This window comes from Sturnus vulgaris, chromosome 12 (genome assembly GCF_052056855.1).
Source record: "Sturnus vulgaris isolate bStuVul1 chromosome 12, bStuVul1.hap1, whole genome shotgun sequence".
NCBI lineage: Eukaryota > Metazoa > Chordata > Aves > Passeriformes > Sturnidae > Sturnus > Sturnus vulgaris.
Genome location: NC_142254.1, coordinates 3,576,518 through 3,593,604, shown reverse-complemented (window position 1 = coordinate 3,593,604; position 17,087 = coordinate 3,576,518). Strand labels below are relative to the sequence as shown.

General features: G+C 38.9%; 1 protein-coding gene across 3 annotated transcripts in view; it reads right to left on the bottom strand.

The window, feature by feature from the left end:
- PEPD (peptidase D) overlaps positions 1-17,087 on the bottom strand; it is a 144,971-nt gene that overhangs the window by 66,366 nt on the left and 61,518 nt on the right. For all 3 annotated transcript variants that reach the window (XM_088171820.1, XM_088171819.1, XM_014881912.2), the window contains one exon: positions 2,476-2,544. In XM_088171820.1, the coding sequence (XP_088027946.1) occupies positions 2,476-2,544 (69 nt within the window). The remainder of the gene's footprint in view (positions 1-2,475; positions 2,545-17,087) is intronic.

Sequence of the window (17,087 nt, the reverse complement as noted above, 5' to 3'; positions counted from 1 at the left end):
TGAGTGTCAGACAAGAGAGTAACAAGCAGCAGCTGATGGTGCCTTCTGTGGTGGTTGTAGAGATACCAATGCCTCCACCACCACCCAACTCCAGCTGGAACCTCTGCACCTTCCCAGTGGATGCCAGGACACTGGCAATGCACCACCTTTGCTTAGCCATTTGTAAAAATGGTTCCTTGCACCCTAGGTACACTGCAGTGAATAATTCTTTAGCATCAGGACACTACTTGGAAGCAGCACTTTGTAGAGGAGTGCCAAATAGATCCAAATATGCTTAACAAATTCTCCCATTCTCCTTTCATGGCAGTGATGTCTGCACTTCAAACCACTCCCCAGCTGACAGCTGTGAAAGTATCACTAACTCCAGGACTAATCTCAAAAGGTAACACCCTGTCACACTCATCAGTGTGTGCTATTATTCTCATAATAACACTGAACACATCAAGGAGTTTTGGTTTGGTCACACCAAATATTCATTTAGCATCTCCTCAAAGAGCATAACACTGCACAGGGACAGCAATAAATAAATAAATATCACATGACAAGTGATTTATTTCTGAACTGAAATGTCGTATTGATTACTCCTGATTTCCAGCTTAATCAGCATATTTTAAAAAAATTTGAATAACAAACTTGGTTTTTATTTAAAAGGATTATTCTTTTCTATGGAAACCATTATCAGGCTTGTGATCTAAAAAGGAAAGATCCTATCAAAATATGCCCATTTTAAGTGTAAAATTCAGCATGCATAGAATAAAACATTCAAAAATCCTAATTGCAAAAGCTATTTTTAACTGTAAATGTAGTTAAGTGAAATATTTACAATGCATGACATTTTCACAGTATTAAAAATTGTCTATTACTTTTGCCATTATTATGTTAATTGAATTCATTCATTTATTAGGAGCTAGCTTAAAACTGTTAATATTATTCATTCTTACTTCATCACTCATAGTCAGAACACAGAATACAAAGACCTTTGTCTGTAAATTGCTGTCTCATGTAATTATTTTTTTTTAATCGAGTTTGTTGGCACTTTCAATTCTAGTGGTAGGATACAATGCCAGCTCCTAAGGACAACAGTGAGTCACAATGTTGTTTGGACCTTGCATTCCAAGGATAATCCCTCTCTATGTTTTAAATCCTCCAATAGTTCAGAGGCAGCTCTAATCCCACCCCCATGCCCTGCAGAGCAGGACAGGACACCCAGGGGGCTCCTGTCAGCCCCCAGGCCAGAGCTACTGTTGGAGCTTTCCTCCTCCTGGCTTCCCCAACACATGGAATGCAGGCCCTGGGTTTTTCAGTCCTGTGGAGAGAGTTCAGCCTGTTCCCACAGGCCACGAGGACCCACTGCACAAACACTGGCTAGACATTTCTATAGCTTTAGCAAAGTGATTTGACCACCAGTACCCAAATAGATCCTGCAGCACCGGCTCTGATCCACTCTAAGTGAATGTGAAGTCTGCATGGCTGTGAAAAATCATAACATCACTGTCTGTAACAAAAGCTTAGAGATGGAGTCTTATTTCACTGGGATGTTAATTCTCGAGTTATACAACAGTACTTAAACCAGAAAACTTTTCAGACAATTTAGATACACAATTTACCATAAAACTGCTCATGCTCCTGCTGCAATTTTGCATATAGATTGGAAAACTGCATTTACAAAGAAGCAATAGAGTAAACTGCAGAAAGAAGTGAAGGTGCTAATTGTTCTTAGTACCTTCAAAGCAATATAGCATTATTGTCATTGACATAAAAATTATCTTTTGTAAGTGTATGTGACTTGAGTGTAGGGCAAATGTTCCTGAGTAGCAGCAGAACAAGTGGAACATATATACCAACATCTATGGCTCATCTAACTGTCATACATCTCTGATTAGATTAATGCCACTAAGTAAGATTAATCTCTGCATGAAGCACACAGCTGTTCTTCAGCATGTATCCCACACTGATTTCTTGTGCATTTCTACAACTGCAGGGAGAACTTTTATACTACTTTCCCAAATCTAGCTGTTCAGCAAGAAGCAGAGAGAGCAAAAAATTCCAAATTCCAAATTAGTAATTGCATACTAATCTTTGAGACACAGAATTTTGAGGATGATAAGAAATACTTAAGGTGTATTTCAAAGAAAGTATTTTTGAGCAACAGAGAATAGTTCTAAAGCCCTTCTCCAGGATGCTATTTAATAAAAAAAGGCAACTGCAGCACAGGGGTGAGCATAAACACATTCTTGGCAGCAGCAGCAGTCATTGGGGAACCTCTGGAGTGCAGCAGAATCTATTACCAAGTTATGTCTTCAGGAGACAGAGGTAGCCAACTACCTCTCTCTGTCTTTTCCAGTGAAAACAGGTCAGAACTCACTCTGATGGCATTTGCAAACACATGACATGCCTAAAAGGACCAATTTTACAAATATCCAGGGGGAAACAGACGATGAAGATTTCACAGTTCAGTGTAAATCATCCTCTTACCTGCCACAGATGCACGTGTAGGAGGTGTGGCGCATGCCACCTCGAGTGTAGCAGTAGTGCTGGAACAGGCTGCAAAGAAACAAAGGGGGTAATGAATGATTTATACTAAATCACCCCAAGACACAGAGAAAAACAAGTTCTGCTTGAGTACAGCTGTGTTGGTGTAAATCCCCAGCTGCCCAACAAGGCTCTCTGGCCATTTCTGCTCAGCTGAACACTTCACTTGCCCCACATGCAGGCTCAGCAGCCCTGCAGAGCTGCATGCCATTTCCCCAAGCCATTCAGCAACTCTGCAGCAAAGAGGGGCTCAAGTGCAGCTCAGTGACCTCAAATGGCAATTGCTTCCCTTACAGCTCAGCACCAAAAGGGAAATTACTGTTGGCAAGAGAGTTCATCTGACCACAGAACAAACAGGATGGTAACAGTGAAAATGCTGAAGCTGGTAAAGCTGGCCAAACTCTCCAAAGTGGAATTGAGAAAACCACTGCATTGCTGCATTTCAGGTACACAACCACATCCATGATCCTTCTTGTCAGTCCTGCTGCCCTCAATCTATGTCAAATAGATTCAGGAAAAGTGAAGTCCAACCAGCCTTTCATGGAGGAAGGAGCTTGCCAGACTGGTCAAAACTCTTCAAAATAATTTCAGCTGAAGCCCTCTCATTTTTACCACCTCACAGACACCTTCTGCTGAAGGTGAATCAAATATCCCCTAAGCCTGATTTGAATCTAACTGTTCACCCTCCTCTCCAGACAAGCCAGCAGAGCTCTCCCTTCACATAAAACCTGGTACTTTGTGCATCCCAGTCCAGGCTGGAATGCATAGTCTCAAGAAAACATAAGATTTACTCAATTTCAGAATGTGGTACCTGAATACCTCTATGATCTTTCCTGTCCAAACACGGGGAAAAAAATTAACACAACTCAATCCCAAGAGCAAGAAGATCACGTGGTAAAATGAGGCCAAGTCTCCTGCAGTCTATAAAGGACAGCACAAGGCAGCATTGTTTGCTTTTGTGTGTGCTTGGGACAGGGAAGGGAAGGGAGAGCAGCCCCTGGAACCCCTCTGTCAGTGCCATCCTGCTGGAGGAGCTGTTTGGCCTTAGAAAGAATTACAATATTTTCATCTTCACTGTCAAAGTCCCCTTCACATGAGGGCAGATGTGCCCAAAGCACAATTAATACAGGATTAGGTGCTTTACGAGCTAAGCACATATCATGGATCCTTTTATTCTTTTTGAAATATGCTCTAGTCACAATCCCATTCCCTATAATGCTGAATGAATTCCAAAACCTTATTTCTTGTAATACTGAAATAATTTCATTAACATAGAGTGATAATGGTGCTATTCAAAGAATAGAGATGTTGTGATTTTGTCCTTCTTCAGCAGCAAGCCACAGAATACAATTCAAATTCAAAAGATATTAAAGACATTACATGCTTGTAAATCTAAACTGGATTTTAAACTTACACAAAATCAGAGTATTTAAAGAGAAACAAAAGACAACATACAAATTAATCACATATGAAAAAAGAAAAGCCTCCACTTAGAGACTCAGTAGAAGGCCACCCTGCTTACAAGATCTCTTTTCTGTTCACAATACCGTGGTGGTTTATAAGGCAGAAAACACTGAGTTTGTTTTGGCCCATAAATGAATAATGGCAATGAGTAAGTAAAAAGCCAGAGAAGCTAAGGAGAAACTCTGACATGGTGAGAGCCCAGCAGAGATCTCACTAAATTGAGCTAATAAAATTTATCACCTAAACTGTCATTTTTTCTGACACAGACATTCTTTCACAGAAATGGACATTTCATATGGAAACATTTGTTTGCAAGCAAGGTTTACTCTGTAAGACATGACACTATACACAAACATTCTGCACAATAATTATAGTTATATATGTATAGTTACATTTTAGGAAGCACCTTTTGTGCATTTTATAGACCCTTCACCTGAAATGACTGAATAAACTATGTCCTTTAGAGAGCAACTTCCAGCAACCTAATAAAGAACTTAAGAATGAAATGTGAAAATGAAATAACAAATGCTCTAAGCATCTTTCCATCATCAGTGATGCAGGATAGCAAGGTTTCTTTTTCCATATGACAACTGATCATATATTCATAGTTGCAATTACTATGAAACTATGCAGCCAGTAATAGTAGTCACCTCTTGAAGTACTCCCCGACTAGCAGTAAAAAGCAATAAATAAATTAACATATGCTTTGTGTAATCCAGCTGTTGCCTGAATTTTGTTTCTGTTTCATCATGGACTTCCTTTGAAGACTAAGAAAGAAGGGGCTATCTATGTGATTGAGCTGATGATAGCACAACTTTGCCAGGTGATGAGTTTCCTGTTAGTAAAACTACTCACATCACTTTTTTGAATTTACTTTTCCAGGGTATGACTTCATGCAATTGGAAAAAAAAAATACAAAATTTCCATCAGAGACAGCCAACATCCTTGTATGATATGGCCTAGGTAAGTGAAGGCCTGGATATCCTGCTGATGACAAAGGCTGGCTTTTCAAAGCTAGAAAGTGTCCATGTCAAATTAGAGAAGGACTTTAATCTGGCACTCTGCATACATTTCAAATATTGCATCCTGAACTTCTCCTGGTCTTTCTGATTGGAGGATATGTGTGTTCAGTCAGTTTTATGTTGCTGCTGGATGCTTTGCCCTGAGCTTTTAATGCAACCAACAAAGGTACAGAAAGGAAGCAGCCCTTTCTCTTCTTCTTGCATGGGTTTAAAGCTTCCTGCCATGTTTTGTGCACTATTTCTCCAGAGGGTGTGTGTATCACTTACCATGCAAGGATGGCCTCAATGGTGTACACAGATCAACTACTGGTGCATTGGCTTGTCACATGTCACCTTCAAAACTTTGCTAGAGCTAGCATGGGCTGTGCATTGCTTTGGACACAACTGGTTTGTTGCTGTTCCTGTATAGAGGAACATCCTCGGTTTGGTGCTCTTTTTATTTTTTTTCTCCCAAAACCATCACTTTCTTTGACTGACAATATGCAGAGACTTAAGGCAGTTTTAAAAAAATTCCCTGTTTTTTCCATCAATTAAAAAAACCCCCCAAGTATTGGTCACCACCAAGTCAAGTAAATCTGACATGAGTGCACTTCCCCTCCTAGAAAATTTACTGAGGCACAAGATAATGTTAACCCCACTGCTCTGCTGAGTCTCAGCTGCCTCCCTGACTGTGCTGACTTGAGAGAAGAAAAATTCCCCTTTCAGAAAATTGGGTTATTCATCAGGAGCAATAACAGAACAAGTATATACTTTCAGATCCTATGGAGTACTGCATACATCCAAACAAATCTCCAGAATGCTTAAAGAGCCTCAACTTCAAAACAGCCTAAAAAGCCAGTAAAGTAAAACCTTCTACAAACAGTCTTTCTGACAATGATGTTTGTGTTTTATGATCATCTCTGGTCCAGTTTCCACTGCTATCTAATGAACATTGACAATTACAATCACCTGTGTGCTATGAATTGAAACTGCCTTAAATAAGGTAGTTTAGTGTCAACAATTTTCTTAATTTAAGTGAATTTACAGAATAAAGACACGTAAAGCAGGAGGAATAGAATTATTTGTATTTATTGCTCTCACATTTTGCTTTTTTTCAGGTCTTCCTCATCACTAGAATACAACATATCCATACACACTCAGCAGCGTTATTTTTATTTCTAAAAGAAGTACATAAATAATCTCTAATTTTAATTCTTATAATCTGTTCTTCTTGAGTTATAAGAAATACTGATAAGAAAGCAACATTTTGATTTCTCAGCTATTCATTCCTGAAAATAAGACACTTCTAGATCAAAAGGTTCAAATTTTAAATAAAAATCCAATTGAGCATTTTGACCTGTATCTTACAAAGCCAGTAAGAAATGCAATTACAGAAAGCATAATAAACATGGAGAAAAGAGAGATACAGAAAGAACTAAAAGCAACAAGAATATCTGAGTTTGTTAAAAAAAAAAAAAATTTAAAACCTCTCCAGGTTTCTCTAACACTGCCCAATCCATGCCTCATCTTGTGATGGTCCCACACCTTTCAGTAGCTGCAGCCAAGTGCTGCAGAATGAGACATGAACATCACCTTGGGCTGGAGGAACAATTACTCATCCCAAGGTTTCTCATGAGAGAGAGAGAGACAGAAAACCACTGAATAATCCTGTTCATTATTCCCAGATGCTGCATCTAGAACATCTGTGGATACTGGCAGCTCAAGAACCCAATTTTTACGTTGTGTATCAGAGATCTGCTGCCAATTTGTCCTGTGAAGCATCCAAGTCCACAAGAGTCAAGGACACTTGTAGGTCAGCATCTCATTATGGTGTTTATATTGAAAACATATATTTGAGAAAGTTGCCTCTTGATGAAAAGAAACCTTTGGATACTTCAAAATTAGTATTCTTTGAACATAGTCCTTGAGAGTTACCTTGAAACGCAAGCAGGTGGGTTTCAACTATAAATTGGAAACCACAGTAATTTAGGGGAGTTCTGGACAGAAGTTGGAGGATTTTCTGTAGCTCCTTCTTTTATTTTTATCACTACAAACAGAAGATGTAGGTGAATATCTATTAGTTACCTGTGCACTGAATTACTTTTGAATTACAACTAGAATGTGTGCCTATGCTTTTGTATGGTGTAAATATGAAGCATACAGGCTAAAATCCAACGCCTTTCCAAAGCATTCACAAAAGGCCAAATATTCCAAAGCTGATCTCTCTAGTTATAGCAGGACTGAAAGCCATTACTTTGATTATTTAGACACTCAAAATCTCCACATAAGAAAGCTGTAAAGCCCAAACCCCAAAAAATTGTTGAGCCACAATAAATATAATTTGCCAATGATTGCTAAAGCATTTATACTTAACATCAAACTAGGCTGAAAGAAACATGCTCAGAGGAAAGAAGGCAAGGTGTCAGGAACAGCCTGGCAGTGAATACAGGAGCAAAGTGAGCAGTGCTTCCTTTAATTCCACACTAAATATAGTGAGGTTCTTAAAAACAGAGCATTTTTCTTTGTTAACCTACTTACTCTGCTAATGTAATGTATTTTCCATGGGCAGCTAGATGCTTAAAGGCTTAGCCTATCTAATCCTATTTTCATTTAGTTCACAACAGCACACTGCAGTACTGCAAAACATCTCTGAGGTTGTTTTAATACAAAAACAAAAAAAAAGTCAGTACTTCATTGCAAAAGGGTAAAATAGAGTGGAGAAGTGTAGGAGGAATAATCCAACTTACTATTAATGAACAAACGATGGATTACTAACTTGCAGCCAAGTAAGACAAACAGCACAATGAGCAGATGAGCAAAGTTATTCTATACCTTGGAGACAATATACTTACTTATTTATGCCTGGAAATTGTTTAGAACAAAACTTGTAGATCCATGAACAACAGGAAACAAAACCACTCCTGTGCACTGACTTCTTAAACTAACTGGTTACACTACTCCCAGTAAAATTTTAGATTAAAATCCCTGGCTGGGTTATTTTGCATGCTCACAGAGGAGAACTGCTGAAGCTTATTATCAACCAGAGATACTGAAAGGAGCTATACTTTGAAGCATGTCTATTTACAATTGTCCTAATTCATATCATGCACAAGCAGAAATAATATGTGATTTTTAAAAAAAGAAGTTGATCCTTCTGAATTCTAACATCTAGTTTCTGTTCTCATTTTTGCTGTATTTTCTTTAAATAAGTTACTTTTCATTATGTGCATCAAATGCTACATAATAATAGAACCTTAAAAGTGACCAATGTTATTTGAGTCCAGCATGACAGAAGAAGTAACTTTGGCAAGCAGGTGTGACACAGGAAACTGGCAGTACATTTTTTACATTTTTACATTTAATGTAAATACAGTAAGAATGTTTATGAAGTAAGGAAGAGCTGTGTAGGAGCAGCACAGAAGTAAGTGTACTCACATCTGTAATAATTAATATTGGGATTTCTAAGTGTGTTACTTCTCTGTACTAAAATGGATCACAAGCCAGAGCTCATGGCAGGAACAGAGGGTAAGATTACCCTAAAATGCAAATATATTTTAAGATATAAAACAACACAGATAGAAGGAATACCATTCCTTCAGGAACCAAAGCCCATCAAGGTAAAGCCATTAATACTACCTGGAAACCAGAGACACATGAAACAGAAAGTCCATAAATAATACAAAACTCAGCACTGTCACATATGTCAGATATGATTTGCAATGATTGAAAGCAATTGATAATATCAGTTCAAGAACAGAGAGTTTAGGTGAGGGGTAATTAGCATTTTAATTGCATAATTGGGAATTATAAATTACCTGTCTTATGTAAAGAATAACTGAAGAGCTTATATGAGATGAGTTGATAATTCATCTTTTTGTGTAAGCTGCACAGGTCGGTGAATTCAGAGAATCAGGAATTGCATTTTCCTCACACACAGCGACATTTCCTTTCCAATTCTTAATTTTGTAGCTCTTCCTCATATCTATTCCACATGAAGAAAATTCCCCCCATCAATTTGCAAATCTAGAATTTTTGATTTTTGAGTCAGAGAACATGACTCTGATACTGCAGTAGTTTAAGATTTCCTGTGGAATGATCTCCCCTTCTCCCTTCTCCCTTCCAGAGAGGTTGATGTAAGTTTTTTTATAACAGGACTGCTGGAGTTTAATCCAAGTTTTTCTTTTTCCACTATGAGGAAAGGACAAGAGCTTTCAAAGATGGGATTGTAAAGAAGTGCATATGGAGACTGTCACTTGGTTTGTCTTTCATCCGATTCTACACTGGTGCCACACCTCTTTGACTCTGAAAATTCATCAAGTTATGCTTTTTCACAGAAGTTCAGCTAAGCCATTTCATTACCAATGTTCAAATGCAAACAATGATTATGTAAGCCTATAACCTCCCACTCAGTTGCTGCTTTTCCAGAAGATTGGCAAGACAACAAAATGGGTACCCTAGAGACAGGACAGTTAACAAGAATGCTCTGTAAATACCACTTTTCAGTAAGTCAATCTTCACCTTAACAATTAAGAAGCCTTTAAAAATTTCTTTAAAATGGTATGGTTGTCAAATTACTATTTTACTGAAACTCTTTTAACTCTACTCAGAAAATTCACCTATCATTTGTCAGAAGTGTTTGATTCATCTGCATAAAACCCAGTTGATTGTGGAGTCAAATATTATGACTATTATGCTACTGAAATCTTTAACTATCAATCCTGTTGAAATACAGCTAGTGTTTCATAGTAATTGAGCTGATTAAGATATTAAAAATAAAATGGTTTAATGTCAACTCTGACAGACTTGCAAGTCAAGGTTTACCTCACCTGGTTTTTGGTTAACAGAAGCTCAGAGGCAGGAGGTGTGTGCCTCCTGCAGAGCTGCCAGCTCAGCCCAGGAGCTGTTATAGAGAACAGAAATCCTCAGAAATGAGGATTCCCCACAGCACTGCAGCAGGCTCCAGCCAGGCCAAGAACCCCATGTGCAATGGGCAGGAAAGGCCTGCCTAGGACGAGAGATGCCATGGCTGGAACTCCAGCTGTGATGACACCAGCACAGGCAATGGAATGGAGCTGATGTGAGTGACCACCCTGCTGCCTGCACAGCCACAGCAGGGAGAAGGTCACCTCAGTGCTCTCCAGCTGCGGGGCTCAGCACGGGTTTGAAGGTGGGAACTTGTCCTTCTGTGCTGTGCTAAGCCCACCTTCCATGGGCTCCCTCCTGCCCCTGCCCCTGCCCCTGCCAGGCTGCCTGTACTAACACAGAGGGCTCCTCCTGCTCTGCTCCTCTACAGCAACGAGGAGCTGGAAACCTTCCAACAGGATTTGTTTTCATCCATTTTCCAGAGCAGAGGGATTTTCAAATAGTTTTCAATCTTTACTAAATACATAAATGGAAAACAGATCCCACTGCCACACTACAATGCAATGATCATTAAAAGAGTCTCTGTTTTAATTCTTCACCAATTCAAAAGACCACTTGGAATCACATCCATTACTAACAAGGCAGAACAAAGTTCTGCACTGGCCTACATTTCATATTTAATTTAATATTACAGAAAGACATGGCAGAGATGTTTCTGAGACTTATTGCTCCATTTCCAGCTCTAGCAATTCTAGATCACAGCCTGTGGCTGCTGAGGGAGGCAGGAATTGGACACCTCACTTCAAGGTTCCTCCACAAGAGCCGACCTTTATTAGGCACAGTTCTCCTCATAGAGCTCAGAGGGTCCGCGCAATCAATTCCCATTGGCTGACCCAGCTGCCGCTCAGCCAAGCAGCCAATAGCGGCTCACTGCCGCTCAGCCAACCAGCCAATAGCGGCTCGCTGCCGCTCAGACAAACAGCCAATAGTGGCTCACTGCCACTCAGCCAAGCAGCCAATAGCGGCTCGCTGCCGCTCAGCCAAGCAGCCAATAGCGGCTCGTGTCCCCAGCAGCCTAGGCCTGCTCTGTCCACACTGAAGTTACATCACAAGGTAATTATATAACCAGTCACCTTCCAGTTATAAATGGAGATTAATTATAATTGTGAGGCCTTCAGGCCAGCTGTTGGCCACCACAACAACTGGCATACTTTAAATTAAATTTTTTGTAGTTTAAACGTATTTATCAACAGCTAATTAACGAGGTCTAAATCCTTTGATGACAGAATGATTAAACTGCATTTTAGCTAATCCATCTTTAATTAAAATGCTGCCAGCAAACCATTTCTGGATATGTAAAAAAGACACATTTATAGATGCTCACTCTTTAACTATGCATTATGTAAAGCCAATAATTAGAAGAACTCATGATTTCAATTATATTTTAATTACTGTTACATATAAAACATGCTTTAATAGATGTAATGCAATACATTTTCTTTCTTTACAACCCACTAATCATTCCTATTGGGGTGACAACCAAATAAAAGGAAGTTTAATATATGAGATAGTAGAGGAATCTTTTTCTAGCTTTGAGCCAATTCTCTCTCCATTTCTTCTTCGCAGCAGAAAGGTGCTTAATTATCTGCAAATCTAAACCACAAATGAATCCCTATAAATCCCTGTTAAAACTCTAAAAGGAGATTAGCAGTAACTGACCATAATAAAGAGAAATGCTTTATCCTTATTACTGCACCAGCATGTTTTCAAGTTTCTTCAACTCAAAGCACAAGGCTACTAAAAGCCTGTGCTTTATGAAAAAATAGAAGGTGACAATTAACCAATTTTCCTATTTAAATCCTTTCTAATTTAACAAACAAGAAGAGCCAAGAGAGGCTCTAGTTACTGGAGGAGCCATCAATTTTCATTTCTCTAGGACATCCTCTTACCTCCACCAGGGAGGGGAGGCTGGTAGGTGAACATAATGTCATGGCTGCAGCCAGCTCCCATCACCTGCATTAATGGCAGGCTGACACTTACAAATGTGACAGAGATAAAAGTTTAACTATTCTTTACTATGGGTAAGTCAGTCTGCAGTGCAAATCTCTTTCTAAAGCTGGTCAGGAACACTCAATACCCCATAGCAATTCAACCTTTAAAATGGCATGTTATTGCAATAGATTTTGTTTAGCTAAGACAAACTAAAACGTGATGAATTACAGTTTTTAAACATGTTTCTAAGCTCTCCTTGTTCCAAGTAGTTGTACATTACTGTAAACTATTTTATGCCTTCATTGCTTGCAGTGATCTAAATGTGACATGAGGAAACCAGTAACTGTAGGAGAATCCTGTTTACCCATTATATTGTATTTACAAATATTAGAAAAGGTATATTTTATTATTTAATCTGACTCATACATGTTAAAATTGAATTTTCATGTTGATTTCTACTGTTTGGATATGTTAATGAAATTGCTGGTATCTCAGTTTACTTCAAATTTTCTCTAAAAATATTTAACATTTAAAACACTGTGATAGTTGTTTCCACCACAGGCACCTATCATGAAATCACTGAACATACAAATACTGAAATAACCACAAAACAAGACTTGAGCTGCTGCCTAGTTTGATTTACATAAATCCTATCCTCTCATTTTCATTTTTGACTATTTATGCTTATAAGCAAGCTGACTGGGGGCAGCGAATTTATTTTACTACCTTACAAAGTGCTTTGTCCATTTATATTCTGATGAAATAACAACAGCTTATTTTGAAGAGTATATGAGCTGTATCTTCTCGAAAGAAGATGTCTAGAAAGGTCATTTGGAATATCTAAGTACTCAAATCTAACAAGAACTAATGCTGATGTAGCAACGAGCTTTATCAAGGTTTATTGAGAACATTCATTACTTTTTAAAAGATTGCAGTAAATCTACCTGGAAGAGAAAACACACCTCAAAACTTCTTATGAATGGTACCTGATTGCAGTTCCCCCAGGAGCCTGGTAGTGCCAACAGAAGTGACAGAGGCTGAGAGATGCAGACAACCCAGACTGCATCATCTCATACCACCTGTTCTCCCAACCACATTGCTGCTTTTCCTGTCTCTCCATCATACCTTGGTAGTATGAGACCAAGGACACACAGTAACATTAAACAAAATGAAATATTGAAGAAGAAATATTTTAGCTGTGAGAAGCACTGGGGGAAGGACAGTAAAAAGGCCAATACCAGAAATAGCATTATGATATAAACTAATCAGATATATATTGACAGCTTGTCTTACTTTCAATGTAATGCACTGCTTCATTTGAATGCTAACTGTAGTAAGTGCTTTTGTTTGAAGACAGCACTTTGGCCAGAAGTGTTCTGATTTCCTCCTCAGTCTACAGAGACTGCCAGAGCAAGGACACAGCATGTAAATGCCAGCTGTCACCTGAGAGGTGACTAACATCTTCTTGGGAGGATATTTACTTGGAGGAGGCTCGTGCCAGACAATTTCACTTGCCAGAATTCAGAACCCTGCAACCCAGCCTAGATCTCCCACATGATTTCTGGAGTAACACAGTGCATTGCTGCTTCTCCAGCAGAGAATATGCAACTAAATACAGAAAAGCTGGTTAAGTATTTCAGAATCTTCTAGCAAACTCCACAACACTATCCAAACTTTTCTTAAAATTGCATTTACCCTGGTCCCAGAAGCCTTGAGTAACATGGTGTGTTTGGTTGGGTCTGCTTCCAGATGCTGTATCGTCAAAAAGAAAGGTTTTTTGGCTTGATAAATAACAGATCAGAGATGTCCTTCTCTAATCTTTTCAGACCATGTTTCAAGGGTCCCAGTCACATAAAATGAGTGAATAGCTGTCCAGAGGACTACACCATTTACCACAAATTACTTCTTTATGGAAGAATCAATTTTATAGTCTCCTGAATTTCAAACACTTGCCTTTTCAATCCAGTGGAATTACTCTTTTGAGAGCCAAGCCTGAGATAGATGACTCTAAGGATCTACTCTTGGGGTTGTGAAATATCTGTTGTAAAAATCTAGAGAGGACTTATAAGTCTTTGCAAAAGACTGAGTAAAGAAAACATGTATCAACACTTTAAAATTATATGGCAAAAAGTGTCCAGACTAATCTGTTGAGTTTCCAACAGTTTTCTGTCCTGACACACCAGCAAGCTAAATTCAAGTCAATCCAATACAACAGAACCAGAAAGTGTTATCAAGAGACACCCCCTCCATGCTGTCCTGGAAACTCCCACGTGCATGGTTTTCTGCTGATGCAGGGAGAGTTTTGCAAAGCTGAACTCATGAGAATAAAGCTTTAAAGACACATTAACTGATTTCAACTCCTAAGGAGACAATAAGCAACTTGGAAAACAAATACCACTGCAAGAGCTGGGGAACAAAATGAAATGCATCCAGGAGAGATGATTCCAACAGCTCTTAAGCTCTTGCAGTCTCAACAAGAAATCCATAATACTGATCGTGATTCCCTTAATCCATGTCTCAGAGTACAAATCATCATCTGGGTGCAAGTGAAGGGAAAGTACACTCTCAACAGAACTTTCAACAATTCAAGCTGTCACACAAGGCTTGACAAATCCATTTGCCTGCTTTTAAGTGGCACACAGAAAATTGCCTGACTCGGTGTTCATCAGTTTCTGCAGATCTACTGATCTTATTGAAAGAATTAAAGCTGTAAGGATTGGAAAGATAGTATTAATCAACTATAAATGAGCCTAGCATTTCACTGCATGCCTAAAACTCTGAGGGTGTTTCAGTTATTCCATTCATGGCAGAGCCTCCACTAGCAGCAAATAGAGCAAGAATTCCAGTCCTTAGCTAACAGCATAATGTCTAGAACGATCAAAATAATGAAAGAGCTTTTGTCCTGATGCTGCATGTCTACCTAAAGATGGAAACTGTTTATGTCAAGATGTGAAACTGCAGAGAAGAGCCCTGTCTGTGGGAAGGCACAGTCCAGCTCTTGCACCAAAATGACATAATCTGTTCTCTCTACATCAAAGATTTGTTACCCACCCACCCCGGTTCCTTCTCCCTACAGGAAGATGAAGGCACACAGAAAAACAAGCAACACACAGAGGCAGCACTTGCAGGACCACATCTCTCAGACTTAACCCCACAAACTCTTCTGTGCTTCCTGCTGACGTTGCTGGAGAAGAAATCGCATCCCCAAAGATGGGTGAAAAAGATCTACACAGGCACTCTGCCTTAAAGCATGTCCCAGAGTCTGATGCCACATCCAAGCAGCAGTGGATTGATCTACAGAAGTTCTCAGCTCTTATTTCTTGCCATGTAAATCTCTGCAACAGGAATGTGAGTAGCTCTAACAGGTCATCCAGGATGCCTACAAGCCACTAATTCTGCCAGGAATACAAAGTCTAAAATACCTCTTGATTCAGCTGGCAATAATCTTGTCACTAGTACACTCTACCTTTCAGCACCTCTGGAGGTGCAGAAGAGGTAAACATCTTTCACTGTGTTCAGTAAACTGAGCAGATATAAACAGAAATATGGGCTTTATTTGCCATTCCTCCCAAAGCAAAAAAGATGAGATCAGTGCTGAAACCCCCCTAACAGGCTATGGACACAGTCACTCTTACCATTGGATCTGACAGGTCTCCACAAACTCAAGGCAAAAAGATCTGACTCATGCCCTGAGCACCAGGTAGGGGTAAAGAGCAGGAGGGATGGTAAAAGACCAGGATTGTTGAAGACCATGGAACATCAGGAAGCAGTGAGGGCTGCTGAATTCTCTGAATTCAGGGTGGTTAGGAACTGCCCATTGGTTTGTTCAGACACGTGCATTTTTACACTTAAATTCTGAGTCCTTCCTTAAAAAAGTCTTTGCCAAAACAAGCTGGTTCTCCATTTAAGAAGTGCTGATTTTGTAAACAGGTAGAATTCACCATTTCCTTTGTTTATAATTTATATCTTATCTGTGCCTTTCAGTTTCTATTCAATGTCATCTGGCTTCACCATACAGTTACTAAACATGTGGGGCCTTTTGTTTAAGCACCCATGCAGCCCCCAACAGAACCTGAATGTTCCTTAAAGAATTGTCTGTATTTACCAAAACGGCTATTGTTGGATAATGCTGTGCATAATACAAGGCCCTCACATTTCTCAAGAAAGAAGTGTTCTTTCCCAGCACATTTAAAATGGAGCTGACATTAGAAGGCATTAGCTGTGACTTTCCACACAGACACCAGGCACAGAAACAATAGAGTGAGACATCTAAAAAACATTACCTTGGACTAGAGTCATTCCCCCTGAGGTAATTAAGTCTTTGTTCTGATGTATATACAAACATCTCATTAGCTGTTTCTGAGTCTTACTGCACAGAAGACATGGTCATTGTTTGCAAACTCTCACATCTAAATTATTTCCAGATCACAAGTGCAGTATTCTCTAGCTTTCATCTAAATTCTTTCTTCTTAAACTTACGACCTTTCATGTTTATATTTTAAAAATGATATATTGATAGGCTCAACTGATTAAATGATCCAGATCTTACTGCTCAATTCCCATCATTTTGATAACCTACTGACTTTCAAAGATCTACACCTATTCAATTTATTGAGATCTAGAAGTTTCTTCTGAGATGTCAATACTGCCAGATTTAACATCATCTCCTTTGCAACTCCACTTGTGAAAAAAGAACAAGTGTTAGAAGATGATTCGTTCCTGACAACCACTTCTGTCAGTTAGCCAGGCTTAAATCCCCTAAATGTGTACCTTATTAATATGGTTATACAGCTAATCCCCATGTTGTGTGATAACAAGTCAAATGCACAGCTGAAGGATAAATATGTTAAATATAAGCCATGGAATTAAGTTTATCAACTAAATGTAAACTAAATAAAAAATTAAATCCTGATTTCTTTAATAAGATGTCCTTCATAACACCACATTAATTCAAATTAATTAATACTTGTCCTCCACGACTGGAACTTCATACCAGCACTGCTGTAGTTTCCAAATAAGCTTTTTTCATCATGAATTCAGCCTGATATCACCCATAACCCCAGTCTGCACCTACTGGTTGCTCCCTCTCCTCCTGCCCCAGTGTAAATCAGAACCAGATGATCTGCTAAAATTTAAACCATGTTTTCGAATTTCTATATTGAATACACATATGGATAATAAAATATTTAGGACACAGTAAAAGCCAACAATATTCATTCATTTCCTCATGGAACA